The sequence below is a fragment of the Sapajus apella genome, unplaced genomic scaffold, assembly GCF_009761245.1.
Source record: "Sapajus apella isolate SASKATOON/1434 unplaced genomic scaffold, GSC_monkey_1.0 scaffold23, whole genome shotgun sequence".
NCBI classification, from domain to species: domain Eukaryota; kingdom Metazoa; phylum Chordata; class Mammalia; order Primates; family Cebidae; genus Sapajus; species Sapajus apella.
In genome coordinates, this window is record NW_022436963.1 from 15,232,616 (window position 1) to 15,256,855 (window position 24,240).

Here is a 24,240-nt window from a genome sequence, read left to right on the forward strand (position 1 = left end):
ACACTAGAGAAGATAACTGGATAGGAAAGAGGGTTTGGTTTGTTCTTAAGTGATTTCTACCTGCTTTAGAAGTCAGGAACTGTTATTTGCGAGTACTTCTCTGTCTAAAGAAATAAGCCTGTAGCTGGCATCAACTAAGCTAACAAGGGTATCTGTCTTATGCGCTATTGAATTCCCACTACCTGGTCCATAGGAGGCTTTGTGCTGCAGGCTTTGCAACTTTTTATCGTTTAATCCCCAGCAGCCCTGCAAAGTAGGCTTGGCAGTTGAAGATGCTGCCAACGAGGATGGAGTGAGCTGGTTGCCCAGGGTCACCCAACTAGTAACTGGCAGAGCAAGGATATGAACCCACATACCCCTGACTCTAAAGTTCTTGCCCTTTTCAGGTAATCTTTTGAGAAATTATTCTACTTGATTTGGATTCTATTCAGGCTGATTACTCAGCCCATACATACCAAGACTGTACCCAACAGCCGTGAGCCTCTGCTGACAAGGTGACCATAAACAACCTGAGAGTGACTAGAAGCATGCATGTTGTATTGTGTATTGGTTGGTGGGTCCAGCCTTACCTTACTCAACAGGTGTTTGCTGATAGTCTTTTGTAGAGCACACTCATCTGGAAACTGTGTAAGTTGATTGTTTTTAGCCAAGCTATAAACACAGCCCCGATTGGCACATTCTGTCACAATTCAGTCTTCAAACTGATGGAGGATTTTTCTTCTTGGTCACTCTGCAAGCCAGGGATGCCCGGCCAGCGATGCCCTGCCTGGGCCTCCCTTGGCCACGCTGGGTGTGCCACAGCTTGCCTGTGTTATAGGTTCTACCTGTGTTTGGTGGTTCCTGAGCTCTTGTATTGCACCCAGGAAGAATAAGGATATGTAGAACATTGGAGGGTGAGAAGGGTGGAGAAGAATTTTATTGAGTGATGAAAACTGCTTTCAGCAGAGAGGGGACTAGGGGAGAAGGGAATGATTCGCCCATGTGGTGGCTGGGTCAGGGGCCCTTTATGGACTCAGAATGGGGCATGCATGCTGATTGGTTTGTGAGTATGCAAAAATGTTTAAACTGAAGGCACAACTCAAAGGTGGGTATGAGAGTGTAGAAAAACCAATTTGGAAAGGGTAGGTATATATAAAATAGGTGAAGGCTGGGGACCAATCAGAGAAAAGCGTGCCAAACAGGCATACAAATTCTCAATCAAGTCCAAGGATTTAACTTGTAGCTTGGCTTTCAGGTTTTAAATTGTCTTCGACTTGGAGGTGGGATTTCATCAGAGACCTTCCCCTGTCTATCTAGGCATTTGTCTACCTCTATCAAAACCACATTGGATGCCTTAAGGTCCTCCAAGCAAAAAACTGCTACACTGGCTAACATACCCATAGCTGATTTTTAGGATAGCAACTTCCAAAATGGAAAGATGAAATCTAAAACAATCTGAATTTCCCTTAAACATATTCTGTATCTCAACCTGAATATACCAAAAAACTATCATCGATGACAGATATTCAGCCTATAAAAACTTGTATGCTGACAACCTGCTTTTGCTGAGCACTTGGGGAAGATAGGCTTCTTACTGTTTTATGCCCCAACCCTCACCTTTACCCCTGCTTTCGGATCATGTATTATATGATTTGCTAATAATGCCATTTAAGAGCAGGCAAGTTGCCTTGTGCTTTCACCCAAGTGTTAGAGTCAGTCTGCCTGGGATTGCATCCATCTTCGCCTCTTTGGTAACCATTTGATGTTGGACAACTGACTTGAGTCCTTTAAAGCCTTGGCTTCCTCATCTGGAAAGTGGGGATAATGATAGTATCTGCTTTGGTAGAAAGATGGTTAGGATTGAGTGAGATAATCCATGTAAATCCCATAGCATGGTGCCTGGCATGTGGTTTCTACACAATATACAGTAGCAGCTGTTGTTGATGATGTTGTTGTTGTTGTTGATGGTGAGATTTCTTATCAGCCAGTTTGGATTATAAAAGATTAGTAAAAGGTTTTTATTAAGATACAGAAAAAGAGCCCTAAGTAAAGGGTATGGGAAGATTTGCAGCTTGTGAGTTACCATGAAGTGGTGGGAAGAGGTTATCTGAAATTGGATGAAAAATTGTAGCATCATATGTGTTTGGATGTGGTTAATAACACCTATGGTGGTGAACTGAGGTAGATAGTAGAAGTTTGAGGGGTGTCCATTTTGTGTTTTCCCACATGGCTCATTTTAACCAGGTGCAGTTTTCTGTGTTCACCTAGTCTTTCTTATAGACAAAAATCATGACAAAGCAAATACAAAATTTCAGTATGTTCAAATTGTTTCTTTGAACACATTGAATTTGACAAATTTGGTGACTTTGAAGTGTATTTCCATTCTCAAAACAAGCTTTATAGTAGAACTGAGGTTATTAAAGTTCTGTGAGGGTTTCTTAGTAGTTAGCCATTTGTATGATACCCATTGAGAATGGGACAAATTGATACTATGCTCAGGAATGATAGTATGCCTTGCTTTATTTTGGCATGTGTGAAATTGAGACCAGAGCACCAGATTTTTTTTCTTTAGAAGTATGTATTTGATAACCAAGTAAACTGTATTCCTTACAGAAAAACAATACACAAACGTTTTAAAAAATAGAGCTATAATCCAAGAAATAACCACTTTTTAAAAAGCTTGACATATATCCTAGATTATTTTCAAGAATGAATGTTAGTATTTGGAGTTATAATTTGTTTTGATTGCTTTTTAGATTTATGCCCCAATTTTGACACTTGCTCATTATAAATTATTTTTAGTTGTTTTCAGAGCACTATTTAATGATATAAAAAGATCTGATTATTTGCTTTGAACTCCTTTTTGCTGTGTACCTGGGTGTTAATACTTATTATAAAGAAAAAAATCTCAGCATGAATTCAGAATTAAAAGCTCAGTATTCTGGGTTACATTCTATTTTGGAAGACCTATAGAGAGTTGTCCATTCTCTTAGACCACTAATATCTTGCCCTTGCCAAGCAAGAGACATATTGAAGCCACAAGGGGAAGGAGCCCCATGAAGCTCCGTCTCCCTCTCTTCTCCTCAGCACAATACACACATACACACTTAGGCGTGTTTGTCTTTCTTTGTCTGTGCTCTTTCCTTGTGTCTGTACTTGCCTGTCAGTTGGCCTGTCTCTCCCTTGCTGGAGCCATTCATCATGCCCTCCTCATTCAGGGACACAGTGTGCTTTCTCTGGGATGATGCCAGATCCTGGAGAGAGGAGCGCTTTGAAAACTCAACTTGCACTCCCCAGCAGACCACATTGCAGTTATGCTCAGCATCTGGCCACCACTTTGTCCATTTGATTTAGGGTCCCTAACCCTACCTGTAGTTTGCCTATTTCTCTTCTGATCTGGGAACAAACACTTTTTTAAAGCCAGGTAAAATTTTATGAAAAATAAGAACTCACAGTGAAAGGATGAGGGGAGTCCAACTTAACTATAATTAAATTTGGTTTTGTTCCTTGCTTTCTTGTGGGGGGACGGGGACGCCAGATGCTGTACTTTTCACAGAACAAGTTTCCAGTCCATGATGTTAAGGAACAGCTTAGTTCAGTAGTATGACAAGAATTCGAGCTGGCACTTTTCAGCCAGAATCTTAGTTACTTCCACACACTACACACACACAATCTGTTTCAAGTTTTAGTGAATGAAAAATTCACATGATAGATTGTCATTCTTAGTTTTTAAATAGTTTTTACTGTTATTGAAGTAGAAAATAGAATTTTTTGGAAATATCATTGATACATCAGCAGACTTTTAATGTTAGGAAGCTTTGAACCTTGATTTTCTAGTGCTGAATCCCATATTAAGAGTTAATTGGCAAGAAAAGAAGATGCTAACTAAAGAAAATAGGGAGGATGGCAGTGATGGGAATATAAAATTGAAAGTACAAACTTAAAGTTACAGTCAGTTCTGCTATAACACAACATGCATTCCTAAAAAATTACTGCACAATGCAAAATTATGCAACAAAAACCACATGAGGCTTATTGGGAAAACAGGGTTATGGCACAACATTCAAAGACCTCATCAGTGACACACACAGAAAAACATAGGAACCTAATGATAATGGTAGCACAGTCTTAACAAATGTTAAATGGTCAAAAAAAAAATACATAAATACTAGAATAAACATGGCAGTTACCTTGAAAAGATTTGGCATTTGCTTGTGGAAGGCTTGGGAAGGGTTGCAGCTTGACCGTGAAGTGGTGGAAGGAAGTTTTCTGAAATTGGATGAAAAATTGTAGCATCAGATGTGTTTGGATGTGGTTAATAATACCCATGGCGGTGAATTGAGGGTGGTTGGTGGAAGTTTGAGGAGTGTGCATTTTGTGTTTTCCCATGTGGCTCATTTCAACAAGGTATAGTTTTCTGGGTTCACCTAGTATTTCTTACAGACAAAACTTATGAAAAAGCAAATACAAAATTTCAATATATTCACATTGTTTCATAGTATATCAGTGGCTTTGAATACATTTGCATTCTCAAAACAAGCTTTGTAACAGAACTGAGGGTATTTAATTTGATCAAGAATTTTATCTAATCATTTGATCTTCAAAGAAAATACATCACGTATTTGCTCTGAGACACCTGCTTGGGAATTGATAACTAGAGTGTACTTCTTAAAAGTCAGAGGTTCTAGTTGAGCGTTACCTCTGTCATCTGCATACCATAGACATGCTATTCCTTTAGTGCATTGTTTCAGGGGGTACATGACGATTTTTGTAGATAAACATGGATGAATATTTTAATGTTTAGTTATGTTTATATGATAAGCTTATTGAACTTGAACTTACTGTTTAACAGATGCTCTTGTTTTGGAAAAATCTATCTCATCTGAAGATAGAGGTGCCCTGCTTCACCCTGGGGCCCATCTGGAAATGGATTGGGGGGGAGGTTTCAGGTTGTCTTTGGCAGAGGAGCACTACTGGTGATTAAGCAGTAAGAGACTAGGAATACTAACATTCTTGAAATCCTGTATGAAGAATTGTCCCGTCCAAAATACCAGTGATGCCCCCATGAGAGACTGGCTAATATTAAAGAGGAGGAGGAAATGATGGAATTGATAATGTAAATTAAAATGTTAAGTAAAAGTTAGTGTTTTATGTAGCTTTGGTAAGAACAACGAAAATAGTTTGCAGTTGATGGAAGTTTGGAAAACACTAGTTGAGGACAAGTAGTAGCAGTGAACTTTATTTGACAAACCCTGTAGTGCCTTATACCAGGTAGTATTCTCAGTGCAATGCAGATGCTAACTTACTCAGCTGTGGTTAGTGGTTCTTGAGGCATTAGCCTAGTCTAGGGTAGTGTCTCAACTATGGCTGCACAGTAGAATCAAACAGGGAAACTTGTCAAAATCTGGATGCCTAGTCTACACTCCAAATGAATTAAATCACAGTCTCTGAGGGAGGGACCTATGCATTAGTGTTTTTAAAGCTCCTTATATTATTGCAGTGGATAGCCAAGGTTGACAACCACTGGTCTAGGGCCTTCCAAAAATCACTCCTTTTCACAAGAAAAGCTTTACCAGTCATGCAGAAGTTAATTGAAGACCTCTGTCCCATGCCTTACAGAGAAAGGTGATAGAGACATGGCTCACAGAAGCTCTATCGTCTGAAGCAGGTGACAAAACGGCAAACACATGTTTACAGTCCTGGCTGACAAGTGCTGATGCTTGAAAGTATGTTCAGAGTGTTTTGGGATCATAAAAGAGAGTAAAACTAAAATTTAAAAAAATCATCAGATGACAAATTTAGAAAACTGTTAAACTGAATTTATTTTAGATTTTTCTTCCTTATACACAACTTTCATATTGGAGTGAACAAAAAACAAAAGGCACTTATAAATCACTGTCAATTTAACCATCTTAGCTTGATTGTAGCCTTTGTGTAGCTGAGTTGGAGAATAGGTATTTGAATTTTGTCTGTACATGATAGCTAGGATAATAATTTTGTCCTGGTGTGGAACACACTCTAAAGTACTTCATAAAGCATCATTGAAGTACTGCCCTTTCAGGAATAAGTCACCATAGGTTTACCAAGAAGCTCAGGACTGCTATAAGAAGACCTTTGGAAATAAACTGTTGAAGTCTTACTTGGCGGTATTGAGTCTCATGTACCTAATGTTTTAAGTACTCATATAGCTCCTGTATTGTGATAAATCATTGTTGGATCACATGCATTTTAAAATTTAGAGTTAAGCAAATGTGTAATTTTAAATTAATTAATTAAAGGCAGCCATTGAGGCATTCAAGTGGATAAAATTACCAAATAATTTACTTGTTTCTGATGGTAACATTCTTCAGCAGCTCTTGATTTATGTTAGTGTGGATTACCTTACTCTGAGAAAACCTGATTCTCCAGTGGATAGATTTATTTTCAGCTAAACCTTTGTAGTCTATACTTAACCATGAATTACTTCCTGGTTTAAAAAACAGGCGTAGCTATTTGTGGTATTTTTGCCTTGCGCCTTTGGCATCTTAGTGGTGTGAACCGGAGCTATGCCATCTGTAGTCAAGTGAGATTATTTTAAAAAGGGGTGGGGGGTGGGGAGTAAAATGATTCACTGGAAAATTTCAGCACAGATTCTTAAGGAACGGTAAGATAACCCTAGAAACATTCTTATTTGGTGTCATATGCTGGTAGTGATAGGGGAAAAAAAAAGAAGGTACAACTTGTTTCTTAAGATTTTGCTATTTTGAAAATCAGAGAGGTGCTGTGTTAGAAAGGAAGAAAGAACTGCATGCAGTGTCAATTAGCAGAGCTCTGCAGTTGAATGAATAATTTTCCTCTCTTAGTGTGAGTTGGAGCCAGTGAGGTTCATTTCTAGCATGCAAAACCCAAAAGGCAATATTCTCATATTTAGGATGGTTGTTTAATTTCCTGATGGGTATACGTGATACAACTCTTTATGCTGTGATACTTCAGAAACAGGAGGACCAGTTCCTAGAATGTTAAGTAAGTCTGTGGGGCCTGGATAAGCCATTTCTGAAAGCTGCTGGGTTTAACATATCTTCACTTGATGATACATTAATTATATATATTGATTATATTGGTTTCAGGGAATTCTTCCAGAATTACATTTGAGATTTGTCTGAAACATATCTTTTTTTCTTCGTTTTCATTTTCAGAAAGAAGACATAGCTCATCCAGCAAGCCTTTGGCTGTTCCTCCCACTTCAGTATTTTCCTTCTTCCCTTCTCTGTCCAAAAGCAAAGGAGGCAGTGCAAGTGGAAGCAACCGTTCTTCCAGTGGAGGTGTTCTTAGCGCATCCTCATCAAGTTCCAAGTTGTTGAAATCGCCCAAAGAGAAACTGCAGCTCAGGGGGAACACCAGGCCAATGCATCCCATCCAGCAAAGTAGAATCCCCCATGGTAGAATGTGAGTATGGCCAGGAGGGTTTTTAAAGCCTTCCTGCTGGAAATGGAACTGTGTACACCAGTGGCATCTGAGAGTGCCTGTGAATAATATAAAAGAGAGCCCACTTGGGGAAGAATTCAAATGTGGGTTATATTATTTCTCGATTTTTCCCTATCATGTCATAGAAAACTTTTCAGAGTAGTAATAGCAATGATTATAAGGTTAATAATATTTATTGATCCATTCTTGGGGGCTAGCTACTGAAACCTAACTTTATGTGTATACTGTATCACTTATCACAACAACCCTATGGAATAAATACTGTTATTATCCTCGTTTTCCAGATGAGGAAAAGGAAGCCTAGTGAGATGGGGGAGTTTTGTACAAGAAGGCCTCAAGACACATAGGTCTGGATTTATGTCCCACTTTTGTCACTTTTTAGCTGTAGGGATTTGGGCAAGGCACCGTTTCTTTCTGAGTCTAAGAATAACAGCAACTGTGTTGGGTTATTAGGAATATTCTAGTTAATATATGTCCAGCACCTAAGTGTCTGGCCATAGGAGACAGTTAATGAATGGATATTGGCACTCCTTCTACTGCTGCTGTTGATGATAGTAATGACAAAAAGCTGCAGAGATTCCCAGATGCTGCTATATAATTTTCTGGGGTCTGCAGAGCAAATAGGGAAGCAGTGCTTCCTCCCCTCAGCCTTAGGTTCACATCACAGCAGTGATGAGGGAAGACTGAAGGGGGTTCACACCTGCCAAGTATGGCTTTGGCAAGTTTCCATGGTTGCTCAGTAGATTGGCAGGCTTCTTGAGGTCACGTGAGGGAGTGACCATGCATTCCCATGATAACATACCTCGCCTTGTCTTGGTGTCCTTTAGCCTGGTGGCGGGTGGCTTTTCCCGGGCCCGCCTGCCTTTGGAGGTCATAGGTCCAAGGTCTGGTAACCTGGTTAATCTCAGGGCGAGGTCCAGCACCTGCTGCTGCATAAAGAGCTTGCCAGCTGGGAGAGGATGTGACATCTTGCAGTGTCTCTGCTGTTCTCAGGCTTACAGCTGTTTGGGGCTGTTTGTTCTGGTGGCTAAGCCCCCACCCCCTTTTATTCCGTCAGAAGTATAGTACAGCAAGTTTGGTTTTTGTTCCAGGAGCTGTCTCAAAGCCAGAAAAACTGCCAGTGTTGTGTGTAAGTCACTGGCCAGCTTAACAGCTGTTTGAACACTGACTCCACTGAACAAAGTTTACACAACCTCATTGATTCAGATCGTCTTAACTTAGAGCTAGGGCTTTAGATAGGAACCAGGACAGTTGTTAGCTTCCTACCAGTATTTTCAGTTTTACCAAGCAAAATGATAGTGTCAATAAAGTTCCAAGATTCTTTTCTTTGTTAGTGACACAGGCATTCCCAAGCTTCTGTCATAGAAACATTTTTCAAGGACTGGAGAATTACCACTTTAGTAACACAACATATGATTATTAAACACTGGTCTCCCTTATTGACAGAAGCAAAGAACCTCTTTGAGATATGTTTTTAAGCATGTTTGAATTCTCCTAAGTCTTTAGTGACATTTGTTGGAAATACTTGCTCACTTAGAAGTTTACTTTGTTTTGATGAATTCTTTCTTAAAAATGGCAGTCCTAGAAAGATTCTCCAAGGGTTCTCTAGATAGTGTTTGGTTCTTTTAGACCCTCCTTCTCATGTTGCGCTTCTTACAGAAATTGCATTGCATTGGGTACCAGGTCTAAGGCTCCCATAGGCTCATGTGTAAAATTTTTCTGAAATGATAAAAGACCAGGTAAATTTGATGGTCCACTGAGGGTTTTACCTCACCAGAAGGGCTATAGACTTAATAAGTGTGAACCTTACTAACAAAATTCATAAGGAGCCTCCAAGAGGCTGGCCCTCTTCAGCACTTGGATAGACCCAGGCTCTACCTCATCCCTCTGGCTCACCATTCACCTGGGGGCTGCTGGGGCACTCAGGCACTGGTTTTCTCACTTCCTTCTATGACAGCATGACGCCCTCTGTGAAAGTGGAAAAGATTCATCCGAAAATGGATGGCACACTACTGAAATCTGCGGTGGGGCCAACCTGTCCTGCTACTGTGAGTTCCTTAGTCAAGCCTGGCCTTAACTGCCCCTCAATACCAAAGCCAACCTTGCCTTCACCTGGACAGATTCTGAATGGCAAAGGGCTTCCTGCACCGCCCGCTCTGGAAAAGAAATCTGAAGACAGTTCCAATAATAGGAAATTTTTAAATAAGAGATTATCAGGTAAGTTCAAATTTTCTTTCTTCATAATGCTTTTCTACATATTAAATGGGCATTTATGGGGAGCAAATCAACTGCAATCTAGAATTCCTATTTTTAAAACTGGTCAATTTTACCTTTAAGAGGAAGTTCCTTAGTTAATATGCTTGTTCTCTTCACTCTTGGTTTTTAAAGAGCATGAGAATGTGTGTGTGTATGTAGATCATATAAAAGTAGCTTTCTAGTGGTGTATTTCTGAAGGAAATAATACAGACTTAAACAATATCTTTCCTATCATCTGATGGCAGTAGTCACCCAGCGTCTTAGTCATGTTGCTGCTTTGTTGCAGTGCTCACATGTTGTATATTCTTTATTTATTGATAATGTGGATTTTATTCCAGCTATAATTTAACTTGATTTCTTCTATTTTCTTACTTACAAAATACATGGAGGAGACTTTGGCAGTCCACACGTAATGCCTGTGTTCTTTTGACAGAAAGAGAGTTTGATCCTGACATCCATTGTGGGGTTATTGATCTCGACACCAAGAAGCCCTGCACCCGGTCTTTGACATGCAAGGTAGGTGGACTTCTAAAAGTCAAGCCGACTGTCCTGTTAAAAACGGAAGACTGGGATGTACCACACTATTCCCAAAGTCTCTCTAACCCAGAGAGGATGCTCTGGGGATTGTTCTGAATTGTGTAGGTGAGGGAATAACTTGGTTTTGTTGAAGAAAGCCTCAAATTGACAAAATGTGAAGTGTGTTATAAATTAAAATCTTGACAGAGGTTTTGTTTCTGATGAGCAGTGTTGAATCCAGGGGAACAGTGTTCTTTCCCAGTCTGTTATTTTTAAAGACTTTGAATATTTCCACACAGAAATTTAATATGAGAGGCTACCCTTGACTGTCGTTTAACTAATACTGACTTAAAGGAAGTCCAGAAATTTCCTTTGCACGTGTATGAACATTTAAAAAATGTGTAACCCATGGTTCTTAAATTTTAAAGGACGACTTTTTGAAAAGTCTGTGTCTTTAAGATAGCCCTATTTTCTAGTTTAAAAAAAAAAATACTGCAAGTCAGGAATACCTATAAGTCCCAGCTTGTGGGGAGGCTGAGGCAGAAGGATTACTTGAGTCTGGGAGTTCGAGTCTGGCCTGGATGACAATATGATACCTATCTCTTTTAAGAGAGAGAGAGAAAAAAATAGATAAAATATATTAATAATTTATGTACAGTCTTAAGAAAATGTAATGGTCTTCCTTTTTGCTCTGGGATCTTCCTTATTTTCTTTAAAATGGCAGTATGCTAATAAGAAGGTGGTATATTTGCTGAAAAGTAAGGATTATTGATTTGGGTGTGGCTTCAGTTCATCGGTAAACACCTCTACATAAATGAGCATATGTGCATTTCTCTGGAGGGTGTCCCCAGCTATCCTCCAGAAAGATTCAAGAAGTATTAAAAGTCATTGCTTTGAAGTATGTAATTTTAAAACATTGGAGGGATAGAGAGTGAAAATGATAAAAGTTAGCATTTCCTTCTAAAAATTAATAAAATTATTAGTGTTTTATTTTACATTTTATTAAAGTGTATTTGTATAAAGGACTTTGGGCCCTGCCCCACCCCCGAACCAGTGGAGGCATGTTACAATCTTCTGGAGTGGGGAATTTTTAAGTGGTTCTTATTTTAATTTAAGCTTCTAATTTAATTTTAATGTATAGATTTTGTTTCACAACAGTGGTTCAGAGCTTTTTTGGGAAGAGGGTTGGTCAAGAGTGCCTTTATCTCATTTAAAAAAAAAAAAAAACAACAAACCATGGTCCATATTCCCAGAATAAAATAGTGCATACACATATACATTCTGAAATTTTCTGTCTTGGATTATTGGACACCCCACTCTAAGCCCATCCTTGGATTTCTAGGTTAAAAACTCTGTTAGAACAAACTTCTTTTGTTTTGTATAGGGTACTAATTGAACACACAGTGGTGTAGTGGTGGTGGTCTATGAAGATAGCCATCTGAGCTCTGTAGAATTATGTCAGTTTTAGCTTGCCCTTAAGAGAATGTGTGAAAGCATGCCTCAGCCCTGCAACATCATGATTAGTACTTATCATTCTCTTTCTGCCCTCTTCCTGCCTCTACCCGGCTCTCAGTAACATGGATTTCTCAATAGTATAGTACCTACGGGCAATGAGGTGTGCTTTTTTAAAACCCAAGATGCTCTTTTTAAATCATTTATAGAGTGTGGCAAGGAACCACACCTTTTTTCTTTCTTTCTTTTTTTTTTTTTTCCCCCGAATTTTATTGTGATGAGAACACTCAACTTGAGATCTCCTCTCTTAACAACTTTTCAAGTGTGCAATACAGTATTTTTGACTGTGATAGAATATTATACAGCAGATGTCTAGAACTTGTTCATCTTGCTTAACTGGAGGATTATGCTCATTGATTAGTAACTCCCTATTTCCCTCTCCCTTCAGCCCCCTAGAAACCACAGTTCTAGTCTTTAATTCTATGAGTTTGATTGTAGATCTCATATAAGTGGAATCATGCAGTATTTATCTTTCTGTGACTGGGTTACTTATCTTAGCATAATGTTCTCTGGGTTCATACTTGTTGTAGCATATTGCAGAATTTCCTTCTATTTAAGGGCTGAATAATATTCCAGTGTATGTATATACCACCTTGTCTTCAGCCATCTGCTGACAGACATTTATATTGTGTCTACATCTTGTCTTTTGTAAATAGTACTTCAGTGAACATAAGAGTGCTGATACCTCTTTGAGATTCTGATTTCAGTTATTTTGGATGAATACCCAAAAGTGAGGTTGCCAAAAGTGTGTTTTTTTTTTTTTTTGAACTCAAAATCTTCAGGAGCTTGATTAGCATTCTTCTTGTGCCTTTTTTGCTAGGTGGACTGACTTTGAATGGGTCTGCACTTTTCCTCCCATCTTCCTTTTTAAATGATATGTGTTCCCATTATCCTTCTTTAAGGGTATATTACTCTCTGTGGCATGGGGTGAAGCCTGTCATCTCATTAATATGTCTTCAGCCCCACCTTGTCATGAGATCAGCATAGAACTGGCAGAAAATGCAGCATCCACCAGGCCTGCCCTTTTACAGGATACCTTGACTTTTTTTTTTTTTTTTTTATTGTTTTGTCAGTTCTTTTTCCTTTCCTTGCCTTAACGTTGGTCTGAATCTATTAAGCTTGGTAGGGCTAAAGATTCCTTTGTGTCCCTACCCTGAGTGTCCCTACCCTGAGTGTTTCCCAAATTGCTGCCAGGTCTCTCTGTCCTTAAACTTAGAACATTCTCTGCTCTCTTCACCATCAGGGAATTTGCCTGTATTTGTTCCTGTTACTCATTCTCTATTATCTGTCTGCCACCCTGACTGCCTCTTCCTCACTTTTTCATCTGTCTAATATGCTGTTGAACGTCCTCTGTGCCTTCCATGCAAAGAGATTTGTGACTCCTGTAGCCTTTGTCCACTCACTCATTGTAGAACTTTTTATTACATACATCTGTGAGCATAGGCCTCGCTTATTCTAGGTCCCAGGGGATAAAGGTTTTAGCACAGTCACCACGTGTTCCCTCTGCTTGTGGAGTATATAGCCTAATGAAAGAGATGGAGATTAATAATCACCAAAATAAGTATAAAATTACCACTGATGAGTTATAAAAATATGAGAGGACTACGTTATGAAAGCCTGCAACAGGGAAGTTTGGCCAGGGAAGCCTTTCCTGCCATAGGAACATTGGGCTGAAATCAATATGATAATTTATCTGCTCAGAGAGGGATGAGAGAGGCAGGAGAGGTGGAGGAAACAATATGTGTGAAGGCTCTGTGACAGGAGCAGAGCAAATTCCTTAAAACCTTAAAGCCAGCCAGGTGGTTGAACAGAAAGAGGGAGGGAGAGTTAAGTGGGACCATAAGAGCAGGGAGCAGTTAGCAAGGGTCTTAAGAGTGTGCAGGGCCACTGAGTCTAGTTACTAAGTCAGTCTTCATCCTGTGAGCCTTGGGCAACCTCCATTGGATTTCTGTTTGGAATGTTCTTCACAGCTCAGTGGAAACCCTACTTCCTCTTCAAAATGAGCTGGGAAAATGTTGTGTCTGCCTGCTTTCTTTATTTGGCTTTATTATGCTAGGCACTGGGGACATTCAAGCTGAGGAGAGGTTTATACATCTGCTTGGAGAGACACGCAGGTGTACCAGTAATGTTTTATGTTCATTCGTTCTTTCAACACATGTTGGAGGGCCATTATTTTTATAAACTTTTTGTTCGAAGCATTTATTCAGTGTCAGGTGTTCTTCTAGATGTTGGTATAACACAAACAAAACAAAGTTCCTTGTCTTCATTTAGGTTACTTTCTTATGAATATTTTCCATATTAAAGAAAACCAAGTAAAAATGTAAAAAGCTAAACACATTTATGTGTGCCAGGTTAGATTATTTAAGTAGACATAGTTTGCAGTGTGTCGTAAGGAGGTGGGTTGTGTTAGTCAACCGAAAATGGAAGTTAGAAGCATAATTCCCCCTTTAAGTCCCTAAAGTTGTAGCAAATATGCCAATACATTTTTATTGTGTGTAGGGCCAGACACACACTTTTACAGTATTTTGTAATATAAAAGAAGGAAATGTGGGTGAATTCATGTACGTTTATGGATATGTGGTTAGGGCCACTGTAGCTCATGTAAACTAGTCTACTCCTCAGGATTAGTGTCTCCTTGCATTTGTACAGACTGAGAACTCAGCAGTATGGAATGGTCAGGTTTAACTTGACCTGAAAAGTCATTTCACGTGATGGGACTTGATTATCAATAAGGTTTGCCCAACTCTGACCAGTTCACACCTGTACATTCAACTTTTATCTTCTGTTAGCAATGGAATAGGCTTATTTGTTTTTGTTTTGTTTTAATGCCAGTAACTGTGAAATGTGTTTGGACTGCAGACACATTTGTTTTAATAAGGTTTGCTTCAACCACAGGTTTGTATTGATTGTCTTCTTTAGACAAACACTGCCATAATTTGACTTTTCTTTTTCTCTATGTGTTCGTTTCTTAATTCTGAAATTAGACATTGTCTGAAGACCCAGGGGTGTTGTCCATCCCATTTCCTTGATTTCCATAGCCAGTATCTGTAGCGATTACTTTGCCTCCCTTCCTGTTCATAGCATTTCTTCCCAGCCTCATCTTCTATCCAGTGTTCCTTGGCTGTGGCAGTCTGCAGAATGCTTTGGGCCACTTTGCCTTTACACATGGCATTTTCATTTGGAATAGAGAGACGCAATTGCTTTTTTGGAAGTTACTAAAATAACACTTTGTGATACATGTTTTATGGAATAATTGTTTCTTTAAATTAACATCCAGATTTTTAAATGGTCTGAAGAGGGTTTTTCTAATGGAGTTGATAAGAGCCCCCAAAACCAAATTGTTATTATGTCACAAAATATGAGTACTTGTCATATGTCACTAATGGTTACACTTAGTTCATACCAGGTGTCACAGCTCACATTTCTTTTTTCTTCTGATGGAAATAACATTTCCATATTCTTTTGCATTTAGAGCCTAGAATGTGTGCTTTTGGTCCAGCTAGGGAAAAAAGATTGGGCCCTTAAGTTTTTTAGCTTATCAAGTGCTGAATAACCTTTCACTTTGCTTATGGTCTAGATTGCTTTTTAATTGGGAATGGTGTTTTGGGATATAAGGCAGACCAAAAATTATTAATGAGATTCTTCAATTTTTGTATGTCTTTGGTCCGCAGACACATTCCTTAACCCAGCGCAGGGCTGTCCAGGGTAGAAGAAAACGATTTGATGTGTTATTAGCCGAGCACAAAAACAAAACCAGGGAAAAGGAATTGATTCGCCATCCGGACTCTCAGCAACCACCGCAGCCTCTCAGGGACCCGCATCCTGCCCCTCCTAGAACGTCACAGGAGCCGCACCAAAACCCTCACGGAGTGATTCCTTCCGAATCAAAGCCTTTTGTAGCTAGTAAACCTAAACCTCACACCCCCAGTCTTCCAAGGTAAGCCAAGCCCTCCAACTCTTTCTCCCTCCCTCAGAGATGAGACTTGCAAATATCGTAAAACCTCAGTATCATCATGATGTTGAGAAACATACCCCAGGCTCATTGTGGAGATAGTTTTTTTTTAAGGGAGTTTTGCTTTAAAAAAAAAAGAAGAGATTGACTGCATCACTAAGTTTCAACCAGGGCTCCTCTTGGTTGTAAATGCAAGCAGTGGAATATAATTAAGAGTTACCTGGTCTATACTTGCTCAACATCAAGTGCCTCAACCCTGTTGAGCAGGCAGAAATTGGGTCCTTCTTATGGGTTAGTGATGGGAACACTTCACATGGCTTTGGCAGCAGTTTCTCTCATTTTTCTTTATATAGCAGTGGGAATTCTTGCTGGGGACAGGCATTCAGCCTGGGTTTTTACAGCATCCATTTATCAATGCGTTTTTTCATTCATTCATTTGGGGCTTTGGTCCGAGCATGTATTAGCATTTTAGTGGCAGAATAAACAGTGGATCAGAGTTTTTTAATGAGAACTTATACCTCAGAGACAGTGATGGTGGAATGTGTGTTTGGGCTTACATGTTGAACCAAGTTGAAGTAAAGACTACCTAGCTTCCAGAGGGAAGGGAAAGAGAAAGACGTAGAGAAAGAGGGGCTTCAGTGTTGGCATTTATTGGCAGCAAGAGCGTCTGCTGAGGAATGTGCCAGCCCTTGGTTGCTAATACTTACTGTTTCAGCCTCACATGTCTCATCCTTAAAATGGTTGCATAAAGGTGGAAGCACCTCCCTCATAGAAACACAGGTGTCTGTTTGAGCGTATCCCAGCATGAGCCTTGTGGTTTCTGTGCAGTATGCTGGATCAGAGTAGGCTCCCCAGAGTGTGGTTAGGTTCTGGCCAGAGATTCCTTCCCAAGTCCTTTCTTTGGTCATCTCCTTGTTGAAGTTTTTGCATTTAGAAAAATGTAAGCTTAATTCCAGAACCATGAGGCCATTAAGGGTGTAGGAAAAACACATTACTGCCCTTGAGTAAGAGGCTGTAAGCTATCCACATAAAGTGGCAATACCACCTTATTCTTCTGTCACCTCCTGTCTCTCCTAGGTTATCTTAGAGCACTTTGAGAATTATAGTTGGCCCTCTGTATCCATGGATTTTGCATCTGTGGATTAAACTAATTGCAGATTGAAACTATTTGGGGAAAGAAAAATTGTGTCTGTACTGAACATGTATAGGCTTTTCTTTTCTTGTTAGTATTCTGTAAACAATACATTACATAGCATTTACATTATATTGGGTACTAAAAGTAATCCAGAGATTATTTCAAATACATGGGAGGATGTGCATAGGTTATATGCAAATACTATACCCTTTTATATCAGGTCACTTTGTACATTTGTGGATTTGCTGATTTTGCTATCCCCGGGAGGTCCTGGACCCAGTGGATACTGAAGGATGACTCTGTTTCATTTATTGTCCTTGTAAACCAAATCCAGTTGAAATTTGAAGAGAAATCAGAGAATTCTGTTAAATTCCACATGTATTTCCCCTTCTTTCGGGGAGAATAGAAGAGGGATCTGAACCACCCAAATGGCAATAGAAAGGATTTATTCTAAGTTACCTTGATTATATCTGGCAAACAGCTGAACTTAACATCCTGCAATTCAGGAGAGAACTTTACTCCCAAGCCACCTGGATCAGCATCTGTTTTACCCCAGTGCTGGTGGTGGTACCCAGGCCTCCCCTAGGCTGTTTTGGATACATTGTTGTATCTCAGTTAAGGTGGCTGATTGCCAGGTGTGTGATCTGATCCGTGCTGCACTTTCTACTCACCAAGGCCTCCAGGCTGCCCTGCTCAGCAAGGTGGGAGTGCCCCCATTGACCCTCCTCCAGTCCATGAATCTCCACACCCTCCCCTGCCTGCCACTGAGCCAGCTTCTCGGTTATCCAGTGAGGAGGGCGAAGGCGATGACAAAGAAGAGTCTGTTGAAAAACTGGACTGTCATTATTCAGGTCATCATCCTCAGCCAGCATCTGTAAGTTCCACGTCCACCCCCGCGTTGACCCTCCCCACGCAGCATGGACAGGGCACTGCAGGGGGGCGCGCCAGGGACCTTGACATGCCCATATGTGTGGGACTCGGTCATGATGTGAGAGCAGCTCAGAACAGGGTGCCCCGGAGGCAGCACACAGTCGGTACTGGGGACGTCTCATGATTTTTTCCCTTTCTCTTCCATGACACTCAGGGCTAGGCATTGTCACTCTCATGCTTCACAGCCTCTGGTACTCAGAGGCAGTTCTGTCTTTCCTGGTTAGCTCCTTTGCTGAAGGAGAGAGAACCCTGACGGGGCATGCCAGTGTGGGAGTCAGCAAGCACGCGGCTATGTTCTCTTTTGCAGTTTTGCACATTTGGGAGTCGGCAGATTGGAAGAGGCTATTACGTGTTTGACTCCAGGTGGAACCGGCTTCGCTGTGCCCTCAACCTCATGGTGGAGAAGCATCTGAATGCACAGCTATGGAAGTGAGTGCCTGTTGTTCTTTGGGAGAGGAGCTGACTTTACACAGTGCTGCATTGTCATCTTATTTCCTGTGAAACTGATGTTATGAAGATAGGCTTATCTAAATGAAGCTGGCCTTTGGCCCTGAGAAGAAGGTGCTTTGTCATTCATTCATTCGTTCCACAACTACGTATTGTTTTGGGTGCTGGGGTTCAAAGCAGAAGGACTGTCACATGTGTGGAGGTCACTGTCTAGTTGGAAGTCAGTGAGGGGAGAAAAAAATGGTCTACAGAAGAGTAAGGAGATGATAGCTTGTCCTAAGGGAGAGAATGGAAACAATAACAATCACCAAGACTTACTGAGAGCCAACTATGTACCAAACAACTTAAATGTATTTAACATTCACAATTCTCTGTCAGGTGACCGTGATTATAGCCTCCCCCCGACTCTTGTTTTGCTTTTTTTTATAGGTAACAAAACTGAGATACAGTGTCATGCAGCAAGTTAGTGGTAGGGCCAGGAATTGAACTTAGAAGTAACTTATTTTCAAGTACAGAGCTGAAAATATACAGGCCAGGGGGATTCATGGAACACCTGTCAGAAGAGGCAGTCTTTGAACTGAGGATGGATGAGAAAGAGCAGTCACTGGGTTGTGCACAGCAGTGGGTTCCAGGCAGAAGGAAGCAGCTGTGTCAAGGTCTTGAGTCAGAAGAGACAGCTTGTTTGAGAGACAGCAAGAAAGTGAGCATAGCACAAGATGAGGTCCAAGAAACCAGCATGGGCCAGGTAACACAGAAATTGCTTCAGTTGAAGGTTTTAAAAGTTAGAGGAGCCATGTGCTCCAGTTTGCAATTTAAGACACCTTGTGTGGTACTGTGTAGCTAGTACTTCCCAAACAGGATTTTAAGTGGAAGAAGAGTTCCATGGCTAAAAAGGTTTAACTTTAAAGCCTTTCCTGAAAAAAAAAGAAAAAATTGTTTTGTTTTGTTTTTTACTGCAGCACTTCTCAGAGCCTTTAATTGGCACTGTGCTTTGTAACTCTTGAAGCAGGGAATGTCATGTATAATGTGGAACATGTCCCAAGCTCTTTTGACCTTGGAACCTTTTTTTAGAGGAACATCTTGGAGAACTAGTGTTTGATGGGATTGACTTTGGTGAATAGTAAGCTTTGCTAAGGTGACTGTCCAGTAATCAGCTCATCCCAGATCCTCTGTTTGGGCATCATTTATTAGTGCCTCTTTAAATGGACTCTGCCAGTACATTCATTTGCCTCCCTGCCTTGGTTTTCTAAAGTCAGACAACTGTTGGGAGGCCTTGGATTGTCCACAAACCGAAGAACTATCTCCATGATCATTAGTAGGACTTAACATTTGTTTCCTTAGAGGACCAGGTCCAGAGCACTGTTACTCTACTTTTCTTTTTCATGTTTTTTCCTGGTTCTTACTGGATAAGAGATTCTTCTTTATGAAGGAACGTTGTCCCTGCTTAGACACAGAATCAGGGGAGTGGTTTTGGGGGTTCTGCAGGGTTTTTTCCACATCAGAACTCCCTAAGATACCTGAAATCTCAACTTTATATTTCTTCAGACTACCCACTGGAACTTGGAAAGCACACTGAGCTCATGAAACTATGGGTTTAGTGTACTCCTAAAAGTTTAGAAAGGACTTCTGAATGTTTTATCCCCATTATGATGGTATGTGCCTCATGGCCAACAGTTTGGGCCAGATAGTTTCAGTTCCCAGTGGCTTGGATGGTGAGACTTCCCTCTTGATGTTGTGAACTTTTTAAAAAGCAGGGTCATAGGGTCGACTCTGCTGTCTACTCTGTTCTGTCTGAAGGCTGCCTGTCTTACCCCTTACTTCCAGGGAGAAGGAAACCGACCCTTTCCATGAGCACAACCACTGGTTTTTAAAAAGTCAATACAGCAACAAGAGACGTGTTGCCCAGTAATAAGTTGGCACGTAGGTTTGGGGCAGATGGGAACTTCCTGCATGATGCCACCCCACATAGGAGTGCTGGCGGCCTTTTCAGGCAGCCCTTGAGATTTGCTGCGGGGAGCTCAGCACTTCTCACCCAGAGAACTGTTCTCACCCGACATCTTTGAAGCACTCAAGGAAACTTTCAAAGAGGTCCAAGTCCCATCCTACTGGCTCAGCCCAAAATTCTTCCTTACAGGGTTTGTGTGGTAAAATTGGAGGTAAGTAAAGTGGGAATTGAGCATGAAAGAGTAATCTCCAGTTTCTAGAGTTCGGCCAACAGTGAAATTAGGCTAGCACTTTCTCTGCAGCATGGCCATAACCCAAAAGGCCACTGCCCAGCTCCTACGATTTCTGTGAACTGCTTGTCCTCTGTTGATTGGGGACCACTATCCCATACCCCAGAAAAGGGGCTGGGATGGTTTTCAAAGGGTTTTTGTTGGTGGTTTTTTTTTTTTTTTTTTTTTAATTTTTTGAAATGGTAATACAGTCATTTGGCTTAAAAAAGGAAATACAAGTATTAAAAGGCATACACTGAAAATGCTCAGTCCTCCTGTCCCCTACCTGCAGGTTTTCTACTCAGTCCTCATAGACATTTTTATTATTTTTTGATGTATCCCTACAGAGTTTATTTATGCAAACACAAGTCAGTGTGAGTACGTATTGTTACTTTGCCTCTTAATACACAAAATGGGTAATTAACTACTTAAAAGAGCTTTTCTAAGAGAAATTTGTAATTGCCTCTCTGAGAGAGCCACATCCTTCCTTGCTCCGGAAGGCTTTTCCTTTCCTCAGGATTTGGTTCCAGGCAGTCTGGTCTTTAGTCTCTGGCTTCCTGAGCCACCTGGTGATCATGAGAAGCCGCTGCTCCCAGTGAGCAGTAGCACTTGGACTTTAGAGTCAGGATTCTGTATGCCCCCGAATCACCCAGGGGCCTTGTTGCCGTGCAGATTCTGATGCATTCATTCTGGGATGGGGCCCAGAAACTCAGCTTTCCTAACCAACCTTTCAGGTTATTAATGACAATGCCTGCCGCCTTCCTCTATGAGTAGTGCAGAGAGCGCCTAGCCTCTCAACCTTGGCTCCACGTTAGTCCCCTGGAAAGATTTATAAATTACTGATGTCTGTCCCCACTCCCTGCAGAGACTCTGGTGTAATTGGTATGGATGTGGCTTAAGCTCCACAGGTGATTGTAATGTGCAACAGCTGGAGTTGAGAAGCACTGACGTCAGGCCAGAGCTGCACCCTTAAATGGGGTTTTGGGGTTTTTTGTTTTGAGACAGTGTCTCACTCTGTTGCCTAGGCTGGAGTGTGTTGGCATGATCTGGGCTCGCTGTAACCTCCGCCTCCCAGGCTCAAGCAATTCTTCTGCCTCAGCCTTCTGTGTAGCTGAAATTACAGACGCGCACCACCATGCCCGGCTAATTTTTGCATTTTTAGTAGAGATGAGGTTTCACCATGTTGGCCAGGTTGGTCTTGAACTCCCGACCTCAAGTGATCTGCTTGTCTTGGCCTCCCAAAGTGCTGGGATTACAGGTGTAAGCCACCATGCCTGGCCGAATGGGATTTTTAAAGCATGGGCAAATACTTTTAGTCATTAATTTATTTTATTAATAACAGTAGTCTTTAAAAGCATCTGGAAAGCACTGGGCAGCAGTCTAGGCCAGTTCTCTCACTGGGGTAGTGGCCGGGTCTGCCAGGGCTACCCCATAAGTCAGGATCTAGGCAGTCTTGGCACTTGCCTTCTAGTCAGGCCTTTTTCTTTTCTGCCACCTCAGTTTAAATTCTGCCAAAGAAGTTTTTGAAATTGTGGCACTGTCACATTTAAGATTAAGGGCTAAAATAAAAGGAGATACTCCCTGGTTTGAATGTAGATGATTTCCTCATCCCCTGAAAAATACCTTGCCCAGACATTTTTAACAGAATCCATTGTTATAACACCATGCTGAATATCCCTTGAAACCGTGGGGCTTTTTTCCCTTGTTCAGGCCAGTAGTTATGACCTTGCAGTTGCTATTAATTAGCTGCACCCTTCCTTTTCTCTCATTCGTTTCTGAATTCTCTCAACATTTACTGAGTACCTTCTGTGTTTCCTGCACTGCTGAGCACTAGGACTACAATGGTAAATCAGTGTGGGATGGCTCTCTCTGCAGAGGAGTTGGTGGTTAGCAATCCAACACTTAAAGGATGAGCAGAAGTTGGGGTATTGGGTCATGACATTTTCTCAGAATATAAGGAAGATAAGCAGCTGGAAGCAGGGAAGGGGGTGTTGGGGGTGGGAGGTGGAGGTAGAGGTAGAGGCTGGGGCGGTAGCAGCAGGGAGCTGCACACACACAATTACTCTAAGAGCCCCAGGAAGGCATTAAAGAATTTGAATGAGAGAGGTAACAGGATTGGCTTTGTGGTTCAGAGTCATCGCTTTGATGTGGATGGTTTCTCTGGGTCATAAGCAAAGAGGGTGCCATCCGAAAGTCTCCATGAATGGCTGTGGTCATTGTCACTCACTGTCCTCTCATTTTTTCAGGAAAATCCCACCAGTGCCCAGTACCACCTCACCCATCTCCACACGTATTCCTCACCGGACAAACTCTGTGCCGACATCACAATGTGGAGTCAGCTATTTGGCAGCAGCCACTGTCTCTACATCCCCAGTCCTGCTCTCATCCACCTGCATCTCCCCAAATAGCAAATCGGTACCAGCTCATGGAACCACACTAAATGCACAGCCTGCTGCTTCAGGGGCGATGGATCCTGTGTGCAGTATGCAATCCAGACAAGTGTCCTCTTCATCCTCATCCCCTTCCACGCCCTCTGGCCTTTCCTCGGTTCCCTCCTCTCCTATGTCCAGGAAACCTCAGAAATTGAAATCCAGCAAGTCTATGAGGCCCAAGGAGTCTTCTGGTAACAGCACTAACTGTCAAAATGCCAGTAGCAGTACCAGTGGCGGCTCAGGAAAGAAACGCAAAAACAGTTCCCCACTGTTGGTTCACTCTTCCTCCTCCTCTTCCTCTTCTTCCTCCTCCTCTTCTTCTCATTCCATGGAGTCTTTTAGGAAAAACTGTGTGGCTCACTCTGGGCCTTCTTACCCTTCAATGGTAACATCTTCCCAGAGCATCGGCCTCAACTGTGTGACAAATAAAACAAACGCAGTGAACGCCCGGCATGACCAGTCAGGGAGAGGCCCCACCAGCGGGAGCCCTGCTGAATCCATCAAGAGGATGAGTGTGATGGTGAACAGCAGTGATTCCACTCTTTCTCTTGGGCCATTCATTCACCAATCCAGTGAACTGCCTGTCAACTCCCATGGCAGTTTTTCCCACTCACACACTCCTCTAGACAAACTCATAGGAAAGAAAAGAAAGTGCTCACCCAGCTCGAGCAGCATCAGCAACAGCAGCAGCAAACCCACAAAGGTTGCCAAAGTGCCAGCCATGAACAACGTCCATATGAAACACACAGGCACCATCCCAGGGGCACAAGGACTGATGAACAATTCCCTTCTTCATCAGGTAGGAAATGGACTGTGAACCCCATGGGAATGCCCATTTCCTCTCCCTTAGGATCTTTTGTCAGCTCAGAAATGTGTTTGGTTGGGTTGGTTGGTTTGTAAACAGATACTCAGCTTCATGATGTATTTTTAAAAAGAGAGAGAGAGTTCACGGCCATATGAAGGAAACACAGGCCTCTTCTGCCAGAATATCTGGTGCCTTTGGAAGATGCTCTTGGGTAAAGAAACTACAGTAATGTGTTTTTGGTAGATAAAGCTGCAGAAAGCATCAGGCATGACAGCAAAATCAGAATTGAAGGGGAGTCCCTCTCTAAAATAGCCAATAATGTGTTGTCCCGATACTCTGAAGTGTGTACCATTCAAGGCTTTAAGGAAGGAAACAGGCAGTTTTTCCTGGATAGTGGTTCTCTGTTAACGTTCCTCTGAAGAAAGCTGGGATAAGATCAGACTGATCTAGAAAGGGGTGATTTAAGGTTTAAAATGAGGCCAGGTGCGGTGGCTCATGCCTGTAAACCCAGCACTTTGGGAGACCAAGGCAGGCAGATGACCTGAGGTCAGGAGTTTGAGATCAGCCTGGCCAACGTGGTGAAACCCCGTCTCTACTAA

At 41.5% G+C, this 24,240-nt stretch overlaps 1 protein-coding gene across 11 annotated transcripts in view; it reads left to right on the forward strand.

The window, feature by feature from the left end:
- ATXN7 (ataxin 7) overlaps positions 1–24,240 on the forward strand; it is a 138,474-nt gene that overhangs the window by 107,834 nt on the left and 6,400 nt on the right. For all 11 annotated transcript variants that reach the window (XM_032290380.1, XM_032290385.1, XM_032290384.1 and 8 more), the window contains 7 exons: positions 7,155–7,404; positions 9,401–9,660; positions 10,133–10,215; positions 15,399–15,664; positions 17,490–17,688; positions 18,052–18,173; positions 22,651–23,635. In XM_032290380.1, coding sequence (XP_032146271.1) covers positions 7,155–7,404; positions 9,401–9,660; positions 10,133–10,215; positions 15,399–15,664; positions 17,490–17,688; positions 18,052–18,173; positions 22,651–23,635 — 2,165 coding nt within the window. The remainder of the gene's footprint in view (positions 1–7,154; positions 7,405–9,400; positions 9,661–10,132; positions 10,216–15,398; positions 15,665–17,489; positions 17,689–18,051; positions 18,174–22,650; positions 23,636–24,240) is intronic.